The sequence below is a fragment of the Hemiscyllium ocellatum genome, chromosome 25 (genome assembly GCF_020745735.1).
Source record: "Hemiscyllium ocellatum isolate sHemOce1 chromosome 25, sHemOce1.pat.X.cur, whole genome shotgun sequence".
Taxonomy (NCBI): domain Eukaryota; kingdom Metazoa; phylum Chordata; class Chondrichthyes; order Orectolobiformes; family Hemiscylliidae; genus Hemiscyllium; species Hemiscyllium ocellatum.
In genome coordinates this window covers 30218671-30233252 of record NC_083425.1, presented here as the reverse complement: position 1 = coordinate 30233252, position 14582 = coordinate 30218671, and the positions used below count along the sequence as shown (strand labels likewise).

At 41.1% G+C, this 14582-nt stretch overlaps 1 protein-coding gene across 3 annotated transcripts in view; it reads right to left on the bottom strand.

Moving 5' to 3' along the window:
• Positions 1-14582, bottom strand: part of stx8 (syntaxin 8) — a 196511-nt gene that overhangs the window by 46638 nt on the left and 135291 nt on the right. For all 3 annotated transcript variants that reach the window (XM_060844532.1, XM_060844534.1, XM_060844533.1), the window contains one exon: positions 140-241. In XM_060844532.1, the coding sequence (XP_060700515.1) occupies positions 140-241 (102 nt within the window). The remainder of the gene's footprint in view (positions 1-139; positions 242-14582) is intronic.

The following is a 14582-nucleotide window of genomic DNA, read 5'->3' as shown; positions in this document are numbered from 1 at the left end:
CCAACTCCTAAATACTTCTTTTGGTGGACAAGCGGGAAAAGGGTTAAGTAGGCCATGTTCAAGGGGAAACTACGAAAAACAATGACATCGTAATGCCATCTGGTGGATTGAGGGGACTATATTATATATATCCACATACCACAAGAGGCTGACTTCTTATCAACCAATTTGACATGTCTTGTTTCACGCTGAATTCTGGAATCAGTTTTATCCACTAAGTGCGTCAGGTCATCAATGATCTCTGCATGAAAAGAAAAAGCGAAAAACATACAGAATATGAGTCGCTGTTAACTCATAGTTTCAGATCAATTAGAATCAATTAAATACAATTATGGTAAGAACTGTGAAATGCAATATAGCTACAGTGTTTTTGAGGGAAATAGTATAGCAATGCTCAGCGGAATACCCACACACCACCAGAGAAGCATCAAGAGGAACATGGGGTTTCAATAATATTCTCCAGTTACACTTTCTGCATACATTCTGGAAATGATCAGTGTCTTTGAGTATGCAGCTCGGTTTGCATTAAGGTCAGTATTCATCTATTTATGTTACTTCGACTCATCATGAGCTTTTACTTCCAGACTAAGACACCAGCCAAGCTGGTCAGCTATAATCTTACAAAGACTGAGCACCTATGATTCTCTTCTCATATCCATACACTGTCGGTGGAGTGTACAATCAGTAAAAAATTAAGAAAGATGAGGTTGTTCAGAGCTGTGCTAAATTTGAATGTTTTTGTTTATCTACCTTTTAACATAATATCAAAATTATTAACAGAACATCTGATATTTTTAATGCAATAACCAACTGAAATCTGCATTAACAATGCAAGGAGGCACATTATTTCCATCTAAAGTCTATGGCATATGGTAATACTTAAAGATGGATAGTTTCTGTGCTTAAAGTGGAGTGAACTAAATATGATCATCGAGGCAAACTTTGAAATGAAAAGATCTTATCCAGAGTAGAAAAATAGCATTGTATATGTGAATGTGCAGTCTATTCACTATTTGACAAATAATTTTAAGAATTTGTCTACAAATGTCAAAAGTAAAATTCTTTACAATGATTGTCACCTGAAATAACTTGTTCTACATTCCTTGCTTCCACTATTTACTCTGAAATGAGTGTCTTGTGGGAGCTTGCTTCACAAGTATTTGAAGACCAACAGCAAGTGTCAACATTTCTCAAATGATTCAGGAAGGTCATGAAAATATTTGATCACAAATCACTCTAGGGTGAACCAAACCTACCTGCAAACAACCAGTGTGCTAAACATACAGACTAACCAGCTGTTTGCAGCATGCTTTCTTAAAGACACTTGTGGATATTTTACCCCTCCAGGGAGCAGATTGACGAGACAATTCCACAATGAAATGTGGCCTAATTGCTAGGGTTTTACATTTGTTTAAAAACGATTCTTGTAGAAACCTTTGATACACATATATAAGTTATTCTATAAAATAACTTTGAGTGAAACAATACCTGGAAAAAAAATCTTGAACAAAAAGAAACAAAATTCTTCTAATGCACATCAGCATTAGGAAGAAAGGCTTATGATGGAAAGGATTCTGAAGTTAACTCGCTGCTCAGATAGTGACAATTCAGCAAAGATTTCTTCACTTACCAAGGATGTTTAATTTGTAACAGATACAGAATTACGTCTTGTGTTTCTGCGGTATTACATTTCCAGTAATCTTTCAGTAAGAGATTGCTAGTTCTTGCTGACTACTGCTATTTAGAAAGATTTTTGATACTTACGTTACTACATAGAAGTGAAATAACATCCCTCAGACATCCAACCTTTTCAAAATGTATATATTCAACTGTGGCCTTCACGTGTAACTGTATGACAGGAAGGATTGTAGGCACTTATCATGCAAAATTGCAAAATCTAACTGCATTCAGCTTCCTAACAATTGGTTTTCTAAGGAGCAATTGTCTAAGTTCCAGGAAAGATCGACCCATTCAGAAATTCAGTTTTTATTCCTGTGAAAGATGGCACTGGAGAATAAATTCACTACAACACTCATTGGAATTTAAATACAATTTATTAATTGAAAAAACTGAAATATTAGTGTAGTCTGTCATTGTGACTGTAAAACTATCAATGATTGGCATCTGGTTCATCAATGTCCTTCAGGGAAACAAATCTACCATTCATACCCAGTCTTGCCTTCATGTGACTCCACAACAATGTGAATGACTTTTAATTGTCCTCTGAAATGGCTTAGTAAAGCACCAAATTCAAGAGTTATTGAGGTCAAACAACTCTTGGCAGTTCTTTTTGAAGAAGATTTTAGGAAGGTTGCACTCATTTGGTTGCATGCTATGGAGGGTGTGCAGTGGAAACCCTCCAAAAGATATGTGTGTCAGTGTTATGGTATCCTTGATTCAGCATGGGTCCTTCGTACAGAAGGATGGTAACAACTATAGTTGTGTACACATCCGAGTTTGAAGGGATCCTCCTTTTCTTGTAACTTTACGAGAGCTGATAGGCGAACACATACTTGAATTGTTGGTGACATTCACAACACATGAGAGTAAATTGTAAAAAGTCATGTAATAGGAAATCCTGAAGAAGTTTAAGCCTGGCCCTGAAGAATCTTTTCAAGGTAATTAAATGCACACTGACAAAATCTCCTTCACATTCATCTTGGCTCTTTTGTAATGATCTATGCACTGCTGTCCACAAATTCAAATTTTATCATTACATAAGTCTTAAAAATGCACAATGATATGAAATTTTATAACAAATTATTCGATAACTTAATCTGTCTTGGTACAAATTAGTCTCTAGGGTTGAATCCAGAAAACCTGCCTTTGAACACAGTATCTAACATTTTTGCACGAGAATAGTGAAATCAGGGTGTATTCCGAATTGGGCACCTGTGGTTCGCAGAAGAAACTGCCCAACTAAGTCAGATTTTTGTCAGCTAGGAATGGGAAACATAATGTGAGCAGATTAGACTTGATAGTTGTTCTAAATGTTGTAGTGTTGCTGAGATAGAGAGGATATACTTAAAGAGAGGTATCATTTTGGATATGGTCCTGGGACAGCTTTGGGAGTGCTCTTGGGAATGTGAAAAGTAGATATGAATGTATGTAAAGAGTGCACAAATTCATTGGAATGGTCAAGCTCATTGGAACTGTTAACATAGATGTCAAATTGAGCTGTCAAACTATTTTAAAGAACATATTCATTGAACAGTTGGAAAGAACTGTAGTGGTAAAGCAAATAATTGTTACTTTATTCTGTCTGTTGACATCGGAAGGCTAATACTACATGATTAATTTTACAACCTACTTTTATCAGAATGGTGAATAAAGGAAGCCTCTGAGTTCACAGTCAATTGACAGCTCCATGCAGTTGTAGACACACTGAAATGGGACTATGTATTCCAATCCTTTTTGATACAAGGTATCAAAAGAAGTTAACTACATTGAGTTATTCATCAATATAATGTATTTTTTAATTAATTATTCAATACCACTTTAAAATTATTTTATCTCAGTTGAGCAAATGTACTAGTGCCTTTCCATTGTGGAGTTGGTATAGTGGGGGGTCATGGGTTAGCAATAATCTGGCATATGGGCTACAAGTGGAAATGGAGATGGGTGGAAGGCAGACAATGGCATGGAGGCATGAGGAGTTGGGGTTGGGTACAGGGGCATAGAAGATATGAGGGGTCATGGGATGAGTCAGAAGTATGAGTGAACATGGATTGTGTTGATGGTGATGAGTTTGAGGGCTGGAGGTTGTTTTTAGTTCTTTTTCTTTTTAAGACTCTTCAGCAAGGTGTCAGAGCAGTGAGGCCAGTGTTCTGTCTAACCCACCTCTGGAAAACTTCCAGTTATGCATCACTGCTCCCAGAAAATCTGGCCACTCTGGAACAAAAATCAAAGCTTCCACAGCACTCTCAGCCCAGTCATGTTTGAGGGCCAGGGAGCTATCCCAACTTAATGCTCCTGACCTGCAAGCAAAGGTTCAATCCACTTGTTCATTTCACCTTTGCCTTTACAGGAGACCATCCTTCTCACATGTTTCATGTGCATTAAGCTGAACAAAATATTATGTTTTGGCTTGAATATTTTCTCAAATGCAATTTCATCAATCTGATAATATCATCATGCCAATGCTTTGTAAAAATGAGTCATCTCCATGGGTAAACTTATCACATGATTTGGGTTCAATTTTGTGTACTGCTGAAATCTCTACTGCTGTGTTAAGGAAGAATTCACAAATGTCCTGCCTGTGTTTTTCTTTAATTGAAAAAGACAAAATTGCTAAATTACAACAAGTATAACAATCTGAGAGTATAACAACAATTACAATAAATTAACTACTACTCTACATACCAAATAATTAAAACAAAAACTACCCATACTACGATACAAGAAATAATTGGACATAATAAATTAAATTAAATTAAATTACTCTACTCAGCGCAACCCCACCAAAGCTCCCCATCACCAAGAGTGTCAGTTAGAATACCCATATTTATTCGCGTTCTTCCTCTCAGGACACCCGGCCCATCAGACCCCAGACCTCATGGTTCAACAAAGACCCTAGTTAATATGGCCGACAAATCTGCTTCTAGGTGGTTCAGAAAGGGCCGCCACCATGTCTTTAGAAAAGCCCTGTTTTCTGGTGCACCATACTTGGAAGGAAGTTGACAGGAATGTGTTCAATAGCTGATCTACGCCATCCCAGCAGGCCCAGAGGGCTTTCCAAGGCCCAACTCATCAGAATGTTCTTCCTTGCACAATATGTAAGAATATTAAACAGCTTTTCCCCATGCTCGGGTAAGGAAGGCAAATTTTACAGGCCCAGGTGGAGACACCGGATCTACCTTGACTTCAGTCCCCAGCAGCCCCTTCCATCACACTCACTATAGTGCCCCAATTCTTACAAAGCTTGTGGCATGATCACAAGCAATGGGTAAGAGTGCCAATATCTATTTTAAATTTAGGGCACAATGGAGACGCTCCCTTTTTGAATTTTGCAAGCCGCTCTGGGGCCAGATAAATCATGAGAAGGACCTTCAGCAGCATGCGTTCTGTTGCAGATCGAAATCCTTACCACATTCTCCTGAATGTCCTCTCATACCTCTGACGAAATCTCTGCTCCTAACTCTTGCTCCCAGACCCCATGGAGCCGCTCGATATCTTTTGAGGTGCCACCTCCCAGTCAATGGTAAAGGATGCTTACCGGGAGAGTACCTGTGATCTGAAGCACTCTCCTCTCTACGTCAGACCTATAAGGATCAATCAGAAGTGCAGTCCTTTTCTGGATAAAGTCCCTGACTTAAAAGTAACGAAAGAGGTCCATGCTGGGCAATTCATACTCATCTGATCGATGGATGTCACGACCTCCATCTCAGATAAATCTCCCAGACAAGAGACTTCCTTGGATGCCTTTAACTTAAAACCAGACTCCATTAACACTGGGCAAATTCCCAGCATTCCTGCTGTCGGAGTGAGAAAGGGGGTTTTAGACAAACTGCCTTCGCTTTGTTGTATTGCTGTCATGCTTTAACCATACTGATGACAATTGGGTTCCGACAATAGTCCATGACTATCCTCATCTTAGCCATGAACAACAGATTAATAAGGGGGCACTTCGCCTGGGATATCTAGCCATATTGACCTTGGCTCCTCACAAGCCCAATCTTTCACAAAGGATAGTAAGGAGCTGATTTGATACCTCTTACTGTCTGGAAACTTTACAGCTCCCCCCTTTCCCTGGGGAAGCTGCAATTTTGTAAGCTTAATGAGAGGCCGTCTGAAACGCCAAATAAAAGAACCGAGCCAACCATTGAGTCTCTTTAACATTTGGCTTGGCATCATCAGAGGGAGCATTCAAATCAGATATAATAAGCAATGAAGAACATTCGTTTAAATAAGAGCTATTTGGCCTAACCAAGATACTTAAAGAACCTCCCAACGCTGAAGATCCTGCCTTATCTTGTCGAGCAAGTGCACAAAGTTAACCTCATATAACTGGTCAAAGGCAGGAATAATGAAAATGCCTAGGTACAGAATCCCTCCCTGTGACCAACTGAAAGGGAATTGAATTTCACCATCAAGATCGGGTATTTCCCCCAAGACCTCCCCACGAGTATGGCCTCTAACTTCATAAAATTAATCTTATATCCTGAGAATGAGCCAAATAAGTTGACACATTGTGCTAAATGAGGCACGGGCACTGTGGGGTTTGATAGAAAAAGCAGTATATCATCTGCATAGAGTGTGATCTTATGCGCTCTGATCCCATCTCCGGGGCAATTATATTGGAGTCCCTCCGGATAGCCTCTGCCAACAGCTCAATCACCAGCATGAACAACAGTGGTGAGAGGGGGCAGCCTCGTCAGCTGCCTCTACCGATACTAAAATGATTAGATCTTACGCCATTAGTTAGGGCCACAGCCATGTAATCACTATATAGCACTACCACCCGTCTGGTAAAGACCCCACCAAGACCAAACCACTCCACAACATGAAAGAGATATGGCCACTCCACCCGGTCAAATGCCTCCTCCACATCAAGGGAGGCCAGAAAGCCCGGAATCGACCTTTGCTGGCACAACTGGACCATGTTCAGTACTCTTCTAATGTTACTAGAGGACTAACGGCCTTTAATAAAACCTGTTTGATCCTCCTTTACAATAAAGAGCAACACCTTTTCCAACCTCAACGCAAGTGACTTGGATAAAATTTTTAAGTCTGAGTTTAGCAGCGAAACAGGCCTTTACGAAGCACAGTCCTCCAGGGCCTTCCCTCTCGAGGATGAGAGAAATATTAGCTTCTCTCAGAGAAGGCCAGAAGCAGTCCTGACTGTATGAATAATTGTACATGCGCAGCATTGGCCCGACCAACATATTCATAAATTCCTTATAAAACTCACTCGGAAAGCCATCTGGGCCAGGTGTCTTACCACTTTGGAGCTGTCTTACCACCTCCTGTATCTCTAGACCTGTCAAGGGAGCATTCAAAAGGGATGCCCGCTCCAGAATCACACCTGGAAGGTCCAGATTCACAAAGAAGGACTCCATCTTTCACCAACCTGCCCTCAGAGCCCTCTGACCGACATAGTTCAGAGTGAAATTTCCTGAAAACCATACTAATCTTTTTGGAGTCACGAGTAAGAGTCCCAGTGCCCTCTCTAATAGATATGACAGATTGCTGGGGTGGTGGTGGGGCGCACTCTTTCCCCTACCCAAATAAGCCAGTTATTTACCTGGCCTATCCTCATACTCAAATAACCTTTGCTTCAAGAAAGACATCTCTCTCTTCGCTTTTGAGGAATTTAGAGCAGCCTGGAGAGCTGTGATTCGCTATAACTTAATCACTGGTGGCTCATCAAAGTATGTGGTCTTGGTTGCTTTCAGCCAGGCCTCGAGCAGACGTTGCTGCTCTCCCCTTTGTCATTTCTGACTAGCTGAAAAAGAGATGATTATACCCCTTGTGTAGGCCTTGGCAGTCTCCCAAAGCACAGATGAGTTACTGGCTGTGCCTGAGTTGATATCCAAGAATGCCTTAAACTTCCACAAAAAGTAATCGATAAACTTACTATGCTTGAGGAGAAAATGGTCCATGCATCAATGCCGTGAACCTACCCCAATACCCCTGGCCTTAAACTCTAAATAAACTGCCGTCTGATCAGAAATAGCTATGTTCCCAATTTTACAGGACAGCACCAAAGTAAAGAAAAAAACGATGGAACAAGAAACAAATCAATCCTTGTGTTATACTTGTGTGGATTAGTGAAAAAGGTAAAGTCCCTACCCACCAGGTGAAGACATCCCCATACTTCCACCAATCTCAACTCTACACATAAGTCCACCAATTGTTTAGATGGTGGGAAGGTGCACGGGAGATCCCTGGGCATCTTATCCACTGTGGGATCCATGAGGCAATTAAAGTCTCCCCCTATAATAGTATGGCATGTTCCAAGGGCAATCAGCCTAGAGAACGCATCTATCAGAAATTTAAGGGGGTGTGCCGAGGGACAGTAAACATTCAAAGTACCATACTCCTCGCCTTGTATTAAAGCTTTCAGAATCACAAACTGCCCATATTCATCCTTAATTTGATCTAACAACTAGAATGGGAGATTCTTCTGAACAAGGAGAGCCACTCCTCTGCTTTTAGTGTTAAAAGATATAAAAAAAACACCTGGTGAAACCCCACCCCTGCTGCAACTTTAGGTGCTGCATGTCATTAAAGTGGATTTCTTGTAACAGAGCGACATCCATTCTCTCTTTCCTAAGACTTGAAAGTACTTTCTCTTAATCGGTGAGCGACTCCCCTTGATGTTTAGATTAGATTAGATTTACAGTGTGGAAACAGGCCCTTCGGCCCAACAAGTCCACACCGACCCGCCGAAGCGCAACCCACCCATACACCCCTTTTACCCCTTACCTAACACTATGGGCAATTTAGCTTGGCCAATTCACCTGACCCGCACATCTTTGTGACTGTGGGAGGAAACCGGAGCACCCGGAGGAAACCCACGCAGACACGGGGAGAACGTGCAAACTCCACACAGTCAGTCGCCTGAGTCGGGAATTGAACCCGGGTCTACAGGCGCTGTGAGGCAGCAGTGCTAACCACTGTGCCACCGTGCCGCCCAAGGTGCACCACTTAAAGAAGCAACTAGCCATAGTCATCTGCAAAAGCCCGTGAACCCCTGAGAGGAAGAACACTACTCACAACTCCACACCCAGCCCGCCTCGGCTTTCCATTCCAGAATTGCAGCAGCCATTGCTCAAAAAAGCTGACAGGCTGATCCCCTTCCTCTCCCTCTGGCATCCCAATAATACAAATATTCTTTCTTCGCCCTGCTCCACTAAGGCGGTACACGCTCCTCCAGAGCTGAAAATGTGTTGCTAGAAAAGCACAGCAGGTCAAGCAGCATCCAAGGAGCAGGAGATTCGACGTTTTGGGCATAAGCCCTTCTGCCCGAAACGTGGATTCTCCTGCTCCTTGGATGCTGCCTGACCTGCTGCGCATTTCCAGCAACACATTTTCAGCTCTGATCTCCAGCATCTGCAGTCCTCACTTTCTCCTGCTCCTCCAGAGCCTGTATCTGTCCCGTCGAGGATTTGGTTGCGGTCGCCAATGCCAGGGTCCATTGCTCGACCTCCTCTACACGCTGTCCAAGACATTGTATCTCCAGCTCACACTTTTGCAGCTTGGCAGAGATCATTTCCAGCCTGGTCCGGATCTCCTCCATCGCTGACTTGATCTTTTCTCGCAGTTTAACAAACTCCAAAGCCAGGCCTTGCTGAGCAAGTAAGTCCAACGGGGCTTCCACAGAGGTCGGCGCTATGGCTGCGGGTGCATCCGTTGCTGCAGGGGAGTGCCCTGCTTGTAGTGATCCACATGGCCCTTTGCCTTTAGTCATCCTCCCAGTTCACTAAAAAGGATATATCACGATTCTAATCATGATTTTTCCCAGAACAGATCAAATTTGGAGGGTAATAGAACCACTTTGCCAGGATAATGGTGCAGAGCTCAGCAAGGCAGAGCTATTAGATTGCTACCATCTTGACTCCCCCTGCCTGGGTTTTCTAATATGGAGATCCAAATCCTAGTGCGCATGCAAGATGACATTCTAGAGTCATAAGCTCCAGGTCAACAATTGCTGACTCCCCTCCACCTGCTCTCACAGGTCTCCTCTTTTACACACCCAGCCCCTAATCTCTCTGACCATTCACCAGGGGTCACAACTACTTTAAGCTTTTTTTTAGAACTCTTGATAAAACAAGAAACTCGCAAGAGGTCTCAGAATATTATTTTTAATAAAAAAACTTAACTCCAGGAGCTGAGTTCTGCAAACATAGGATGCAACATGGTGCTTAGTTCTCTCAGAGAGAAATACCATCTTGCAATTGACTTGCTGGAAAAGCTGTACTGCAACTAGCTTTGGTTTCCTTTTTAAAGGAGGGATAAATCTGCATTGGAACCAGTTCAGAGTAGACTCATAAGTTTGTTCTTGAAAAAAAAATGCTTAGAAGAACAAGAATGTGAAACTTGACAGGGTGCAGAAAAGATTTACAAGGATGTTGCCAGGGTTGGAGGAATTGAGCTATAGCGAGAGGCCGAACAGGCTGGGGCTGTTTTCCCTGGAGTGTCGGAGACTGAGGGGTGACCTTATAGAGGTTCACAACATTATGAGGAGCATGGATGGGTTAATAGGCAAAGTCTTTTCCCTGGCGTGGGAGGGGAGTCCAGAACTAGGGGGCACAGGTTTAGGATGAGAGGGGAAAGACATAAAAGAGACTAAGTGGCAACTTTTTTACATCGAGGGTGGTACGTGTATGGAATGAGCTGCCAGAGGAAGCGGTGGAGGCTGGTAAAATTGCAACATTTAAGAGGCTTTTGGATGGGTATATGAATAGGAAAGGTTTGGAGAGATATGGGCCGGGTGCTGGCAGGTGGGACTAGATTGGGTTGGGATATCTGGTTGGCATGGACAGATTGAACTGAAGGATCTGTTTCCATGCTGTACATCTCTATGACTCTAAGTGATCTTTACTGAGACATTTTGGGTAGGCTTGACAACATTGAATGCAGAAAGATATTTTTGTCATAAGGGGATTCTAGAACTAGGAAGTATGGTTTCAGAACAAGTGTTCCCAAATTTCAGACAAGATAACAGGAATATCTTCAAAGAGAAATGTTCGTCCCCAGAGAGGTGTCGAGGGTAAGTCACTGAATCTATTCTAGGCTGAGATAAAGAGATACTGGAAGTTTGAAAAGGCTTATGGGGAACTGGCAGGAAAATGGAGTTGAGGCCAAGATCAAAGTAGCCAGGATCGTATTGCATTGCAGAACAGACTCGAGGGGGTATATGATTTACAACACCTGCTTCTGTTGGTAATGCTCCTATGTCCTGTCTGCACCAACTAGTTTCAGACTCACAGAGCAGCCTAAATTCTTTGAAAAACAGAAAATCTTAAGGCAGACTCTTAGTTTACCCTAAATGTCATGCCAAACTATTGTCTATTGCTATAAAACATAGTACATTGACAAAAGAAATACAGGAGTTTAATAAAATGCCTTGCTTGACTGGATATACATTCAAATCTCATTAAATCTCTGCTTTCCTACAGATCTGGAAAAACTCCAGCTTACTGATCTGAAAGGATTGAGGTTTTCAGCAAAGCAGCAATTTAAAAAAATCTGCAAGACTACAAAATATGTAGCATGACTAAACTAAAATGTAAGAGCAAGATTACAAAACTCCAATAGCCATTTGCATCTAAAAATGAGTGAATGAATGAAACTATATTTTCTTCTCTTGCTGAAATAGAAACATCTAGGGGACATGCAATTTTCAACAAGATTGCTGATCAAAATCCAGATATGTTTAAACTTAAGAATTATTAATTTTCATTACATGTTGCTTGTTGCACTCTATAAACTTATTTGTTTTGTTTCCCTTCCTTACAACAGCTTTTCTGGTCCACAAGAATTACACAATTTTCTATCTGAAGATTGTTCAAAATTGTTCAAAAGAAAAACTCAATGACCACTGTCCCCCCACCCCTTCACAGTATCAACTCAGTTTGGGATTACACAGGAGGTCTAATGACAAGGAGCTGACGACTTGTGAGGCCCCATCACTCTTATGTGCTTGGATGCACAGGAAGTCACACAATGCCCTAGCTAGTGAAGCTCTAGTCATCCCATGTTTGCATCAGAAAAAATGTGCTAAAAGCTCCCATCAAAATTCAGTTTCTCTTCATTGTCAAGGACAAAGCATGTAACCATGCTTGGGAAACAGTTTATTTTATTTTAAAACAGCTTATTTCATTTTGTGAACAGTGTCCAGATTCTCTAAAAATGTTACAGGAGCTCTCAGGAGTTAACCACTGCCTTACAAATACTGCTTTGGAATTACTGCATCGCTATCGAGCCAAAATTGTTCTGTTTTCTCAATGGAAAAAAATTGCAGATGAAGCAAATTATATTTCTTCAAAATGCATGACTTGGAAGTAAGAATGTCTATATTGTGGTTGTGTAATGTACCAACTGGAAGTACTCAGGAATATCTACTCATTGTCATCACAGTGACTGCCTCAATGTGCATTAGCAAATGATGGAACAGTCCTCAATTCAATGATGCTCAGGGAGGGTTTAAAAAACATTTAATGTATAAAAAAAAAATCAATCCTAACAGGAAGCTAAAATTTACAAAGCAGGGAAGATGTTGGGTTTATTTAATGTTTGTGTGACATATATCAAGGCTTTCAATAACTTATAGGAGAAAGTTAGGACTGCAGATGTTGGAGATCAGAGTCGAAGAATGTGGTGCTGTAAAAGCACAGCCAGTCAGGCAGCATCTGAGGAGCAGGAGAGTCAACATTTCGGGCATAAGCCCTTTATCAGGAATCAGGAAATAACTTCTGTCAAACTCCGGTGCACACCTCCTCCAAGGTATGAAGCCGATCATAGCTGAATTAATTGTATATTCTTAACTCTAGGGTGGGGACTTCTTCCCCTATTGTTACCATGACGTACAGCTAGGCAGACGACCACTACTGATCATTTCTGGCTAAGAGATACATAGTCACTGCCAAAGCTCATACTCTTCTCTTTCCAGCTCTTATACTTCTTAAAATTTCTGTAAATTAGTTTGTTGTCACTCCAGCTTCTCTTGCTTTTCCATTCATTCCATTTTGAATATACAGAAATAGTGAAGAAGGCATTTGATATGCTTTCCTTTATTGGTCAGAGCATTGAGTAAAGGAGATGGAAAGTCATGTTGCAGCTTTACGGAACATTGGTTAGGCCATTTTTGGAATATTGTGTGCAATTCTGGCCTCCTTCCTATTGTGAAACTTGAAAGCGTTCAGAAATGATTTACAAGGATGTTGCCAGGGTTGGAGGATTTGAATTAGAGGGAGAGGCTGAATAGGCTGGAGCTATTTTCTCTGGAGCATTGGAGGTTGAGGGTGATCTTATAGAGATTTATAAAATCATGAGGGGCATGGATAGGATAAACAGACAAGGTATTTTCTGTAGGGTGGGGGAGTCTAGAACTGGAGGGCATAGGTTTAGGGTGAGAGGGGGAAAAATATAAAAGGGACTTAAGGATCAACTTTTTCACACAGAGGGTGGCTCATGTATGGAATAAGGTGCCAAAGGAAGTGGTGGAGGCTGGTACAATTATAGCATTTAAAGGCATCTGGATGGGTGTATGAATAGGAAGGGTATAGAGGGATATGGGCCAGTGCTGGCAAATGGGACTAGATTAGGTTACAGTATCTGGTTGGCATGACAAAATTGGACTGAAAGGTCTGTTTTGGTGCTGTGCATCTCCATGACTATGATTCTAAATGTCTAAATAAACTTTCTGGGTTACCTATCATAATGAGCAGCCTATTAAAATTCACATCTAATGTTTAATAAAAACACTGGTTTGCTATCACCACTAATTCCTTTTAATTTTAATTTTGGGGAGAAAAATGAAATGAGGCAGTAACCATGTTTGGAATTTCTTTCTTTTCAAAAATATAATGCTCCATTTCATTCGACACAATTTTGGTCAGCAACACTAAAACTCACTTCAACAACCTGACAGGCAAATCAATGGTTCCCTTGAATAACTCCAGCTCAGTGTTCTTGCACAAAGCACTTCCGCCCTGTGCTATATCGACAGTGACACAGAATAACGGTTGCTGAATTTGTGGACCATCACAAAAAAGCTTTTCCGGAACACTGTCCCAACACAGCAACTTGGGAGAAAGAAAGTGCATCACCATAGTGGTATAGCACTAAGATATGTAAAGCACTATTGGAAAAACTTACCCAATATCAGAATACATTTCTTATTTTAATTAAAATCATATTTAGTTCAAATCCAACATGTGATCTTTTAACCTTGGTTTCACATTTTTGCAATTGTAATAATAGCATGTTTTGTTCATTAAGGTGATAGACATAACATTAATAAGTACTCAATTTGTCCCAAATTAATAAAATTGAGGTTTTCCTATTTTAAACCTCCAGCATTTTTCAGCAACTGGCCTCTGACAATATGTTAATTAACTTTCACTGTTTACTCTACATACAAAATAATGCAGGAGTACAATATGACTGCTTCATTATGACCGGCGACACCAATGCCTTGTGATCTGGCTCTAATCAAATTACACAGATCAGCTTCTGGCATGTCTCTAGGATGCCCACTCAGGCAAAACCTGACTGTGTAGAACGCCATATCCTGCTGGTTCCAGACAAGAGATTTAATTTTCTTTCTGATCACGACAAAGGCCATTTATTTTCATATTTGCCCTGAATCACTTCATTGACACAAAAACTGTATCCATACTTAATTACACTAAAGCTCCCCAAACTCATTATTGGATTCTACTCTTCCATACGCTGTAGTTCAAATTTATGCAAATAACGCTCCTCATTAAAGGTAGCTACTCTATCAGTCATGTCCTTGCTTTGCCTCATTAGTTACCTTTTGTTAATGCATTATCTTTAAAATCCTGGCTTCATCCGTGGTCTTGGTCTCTTCTAACTTCAAACTCTTTCAGCTCCAGATTTCAGGACACGGT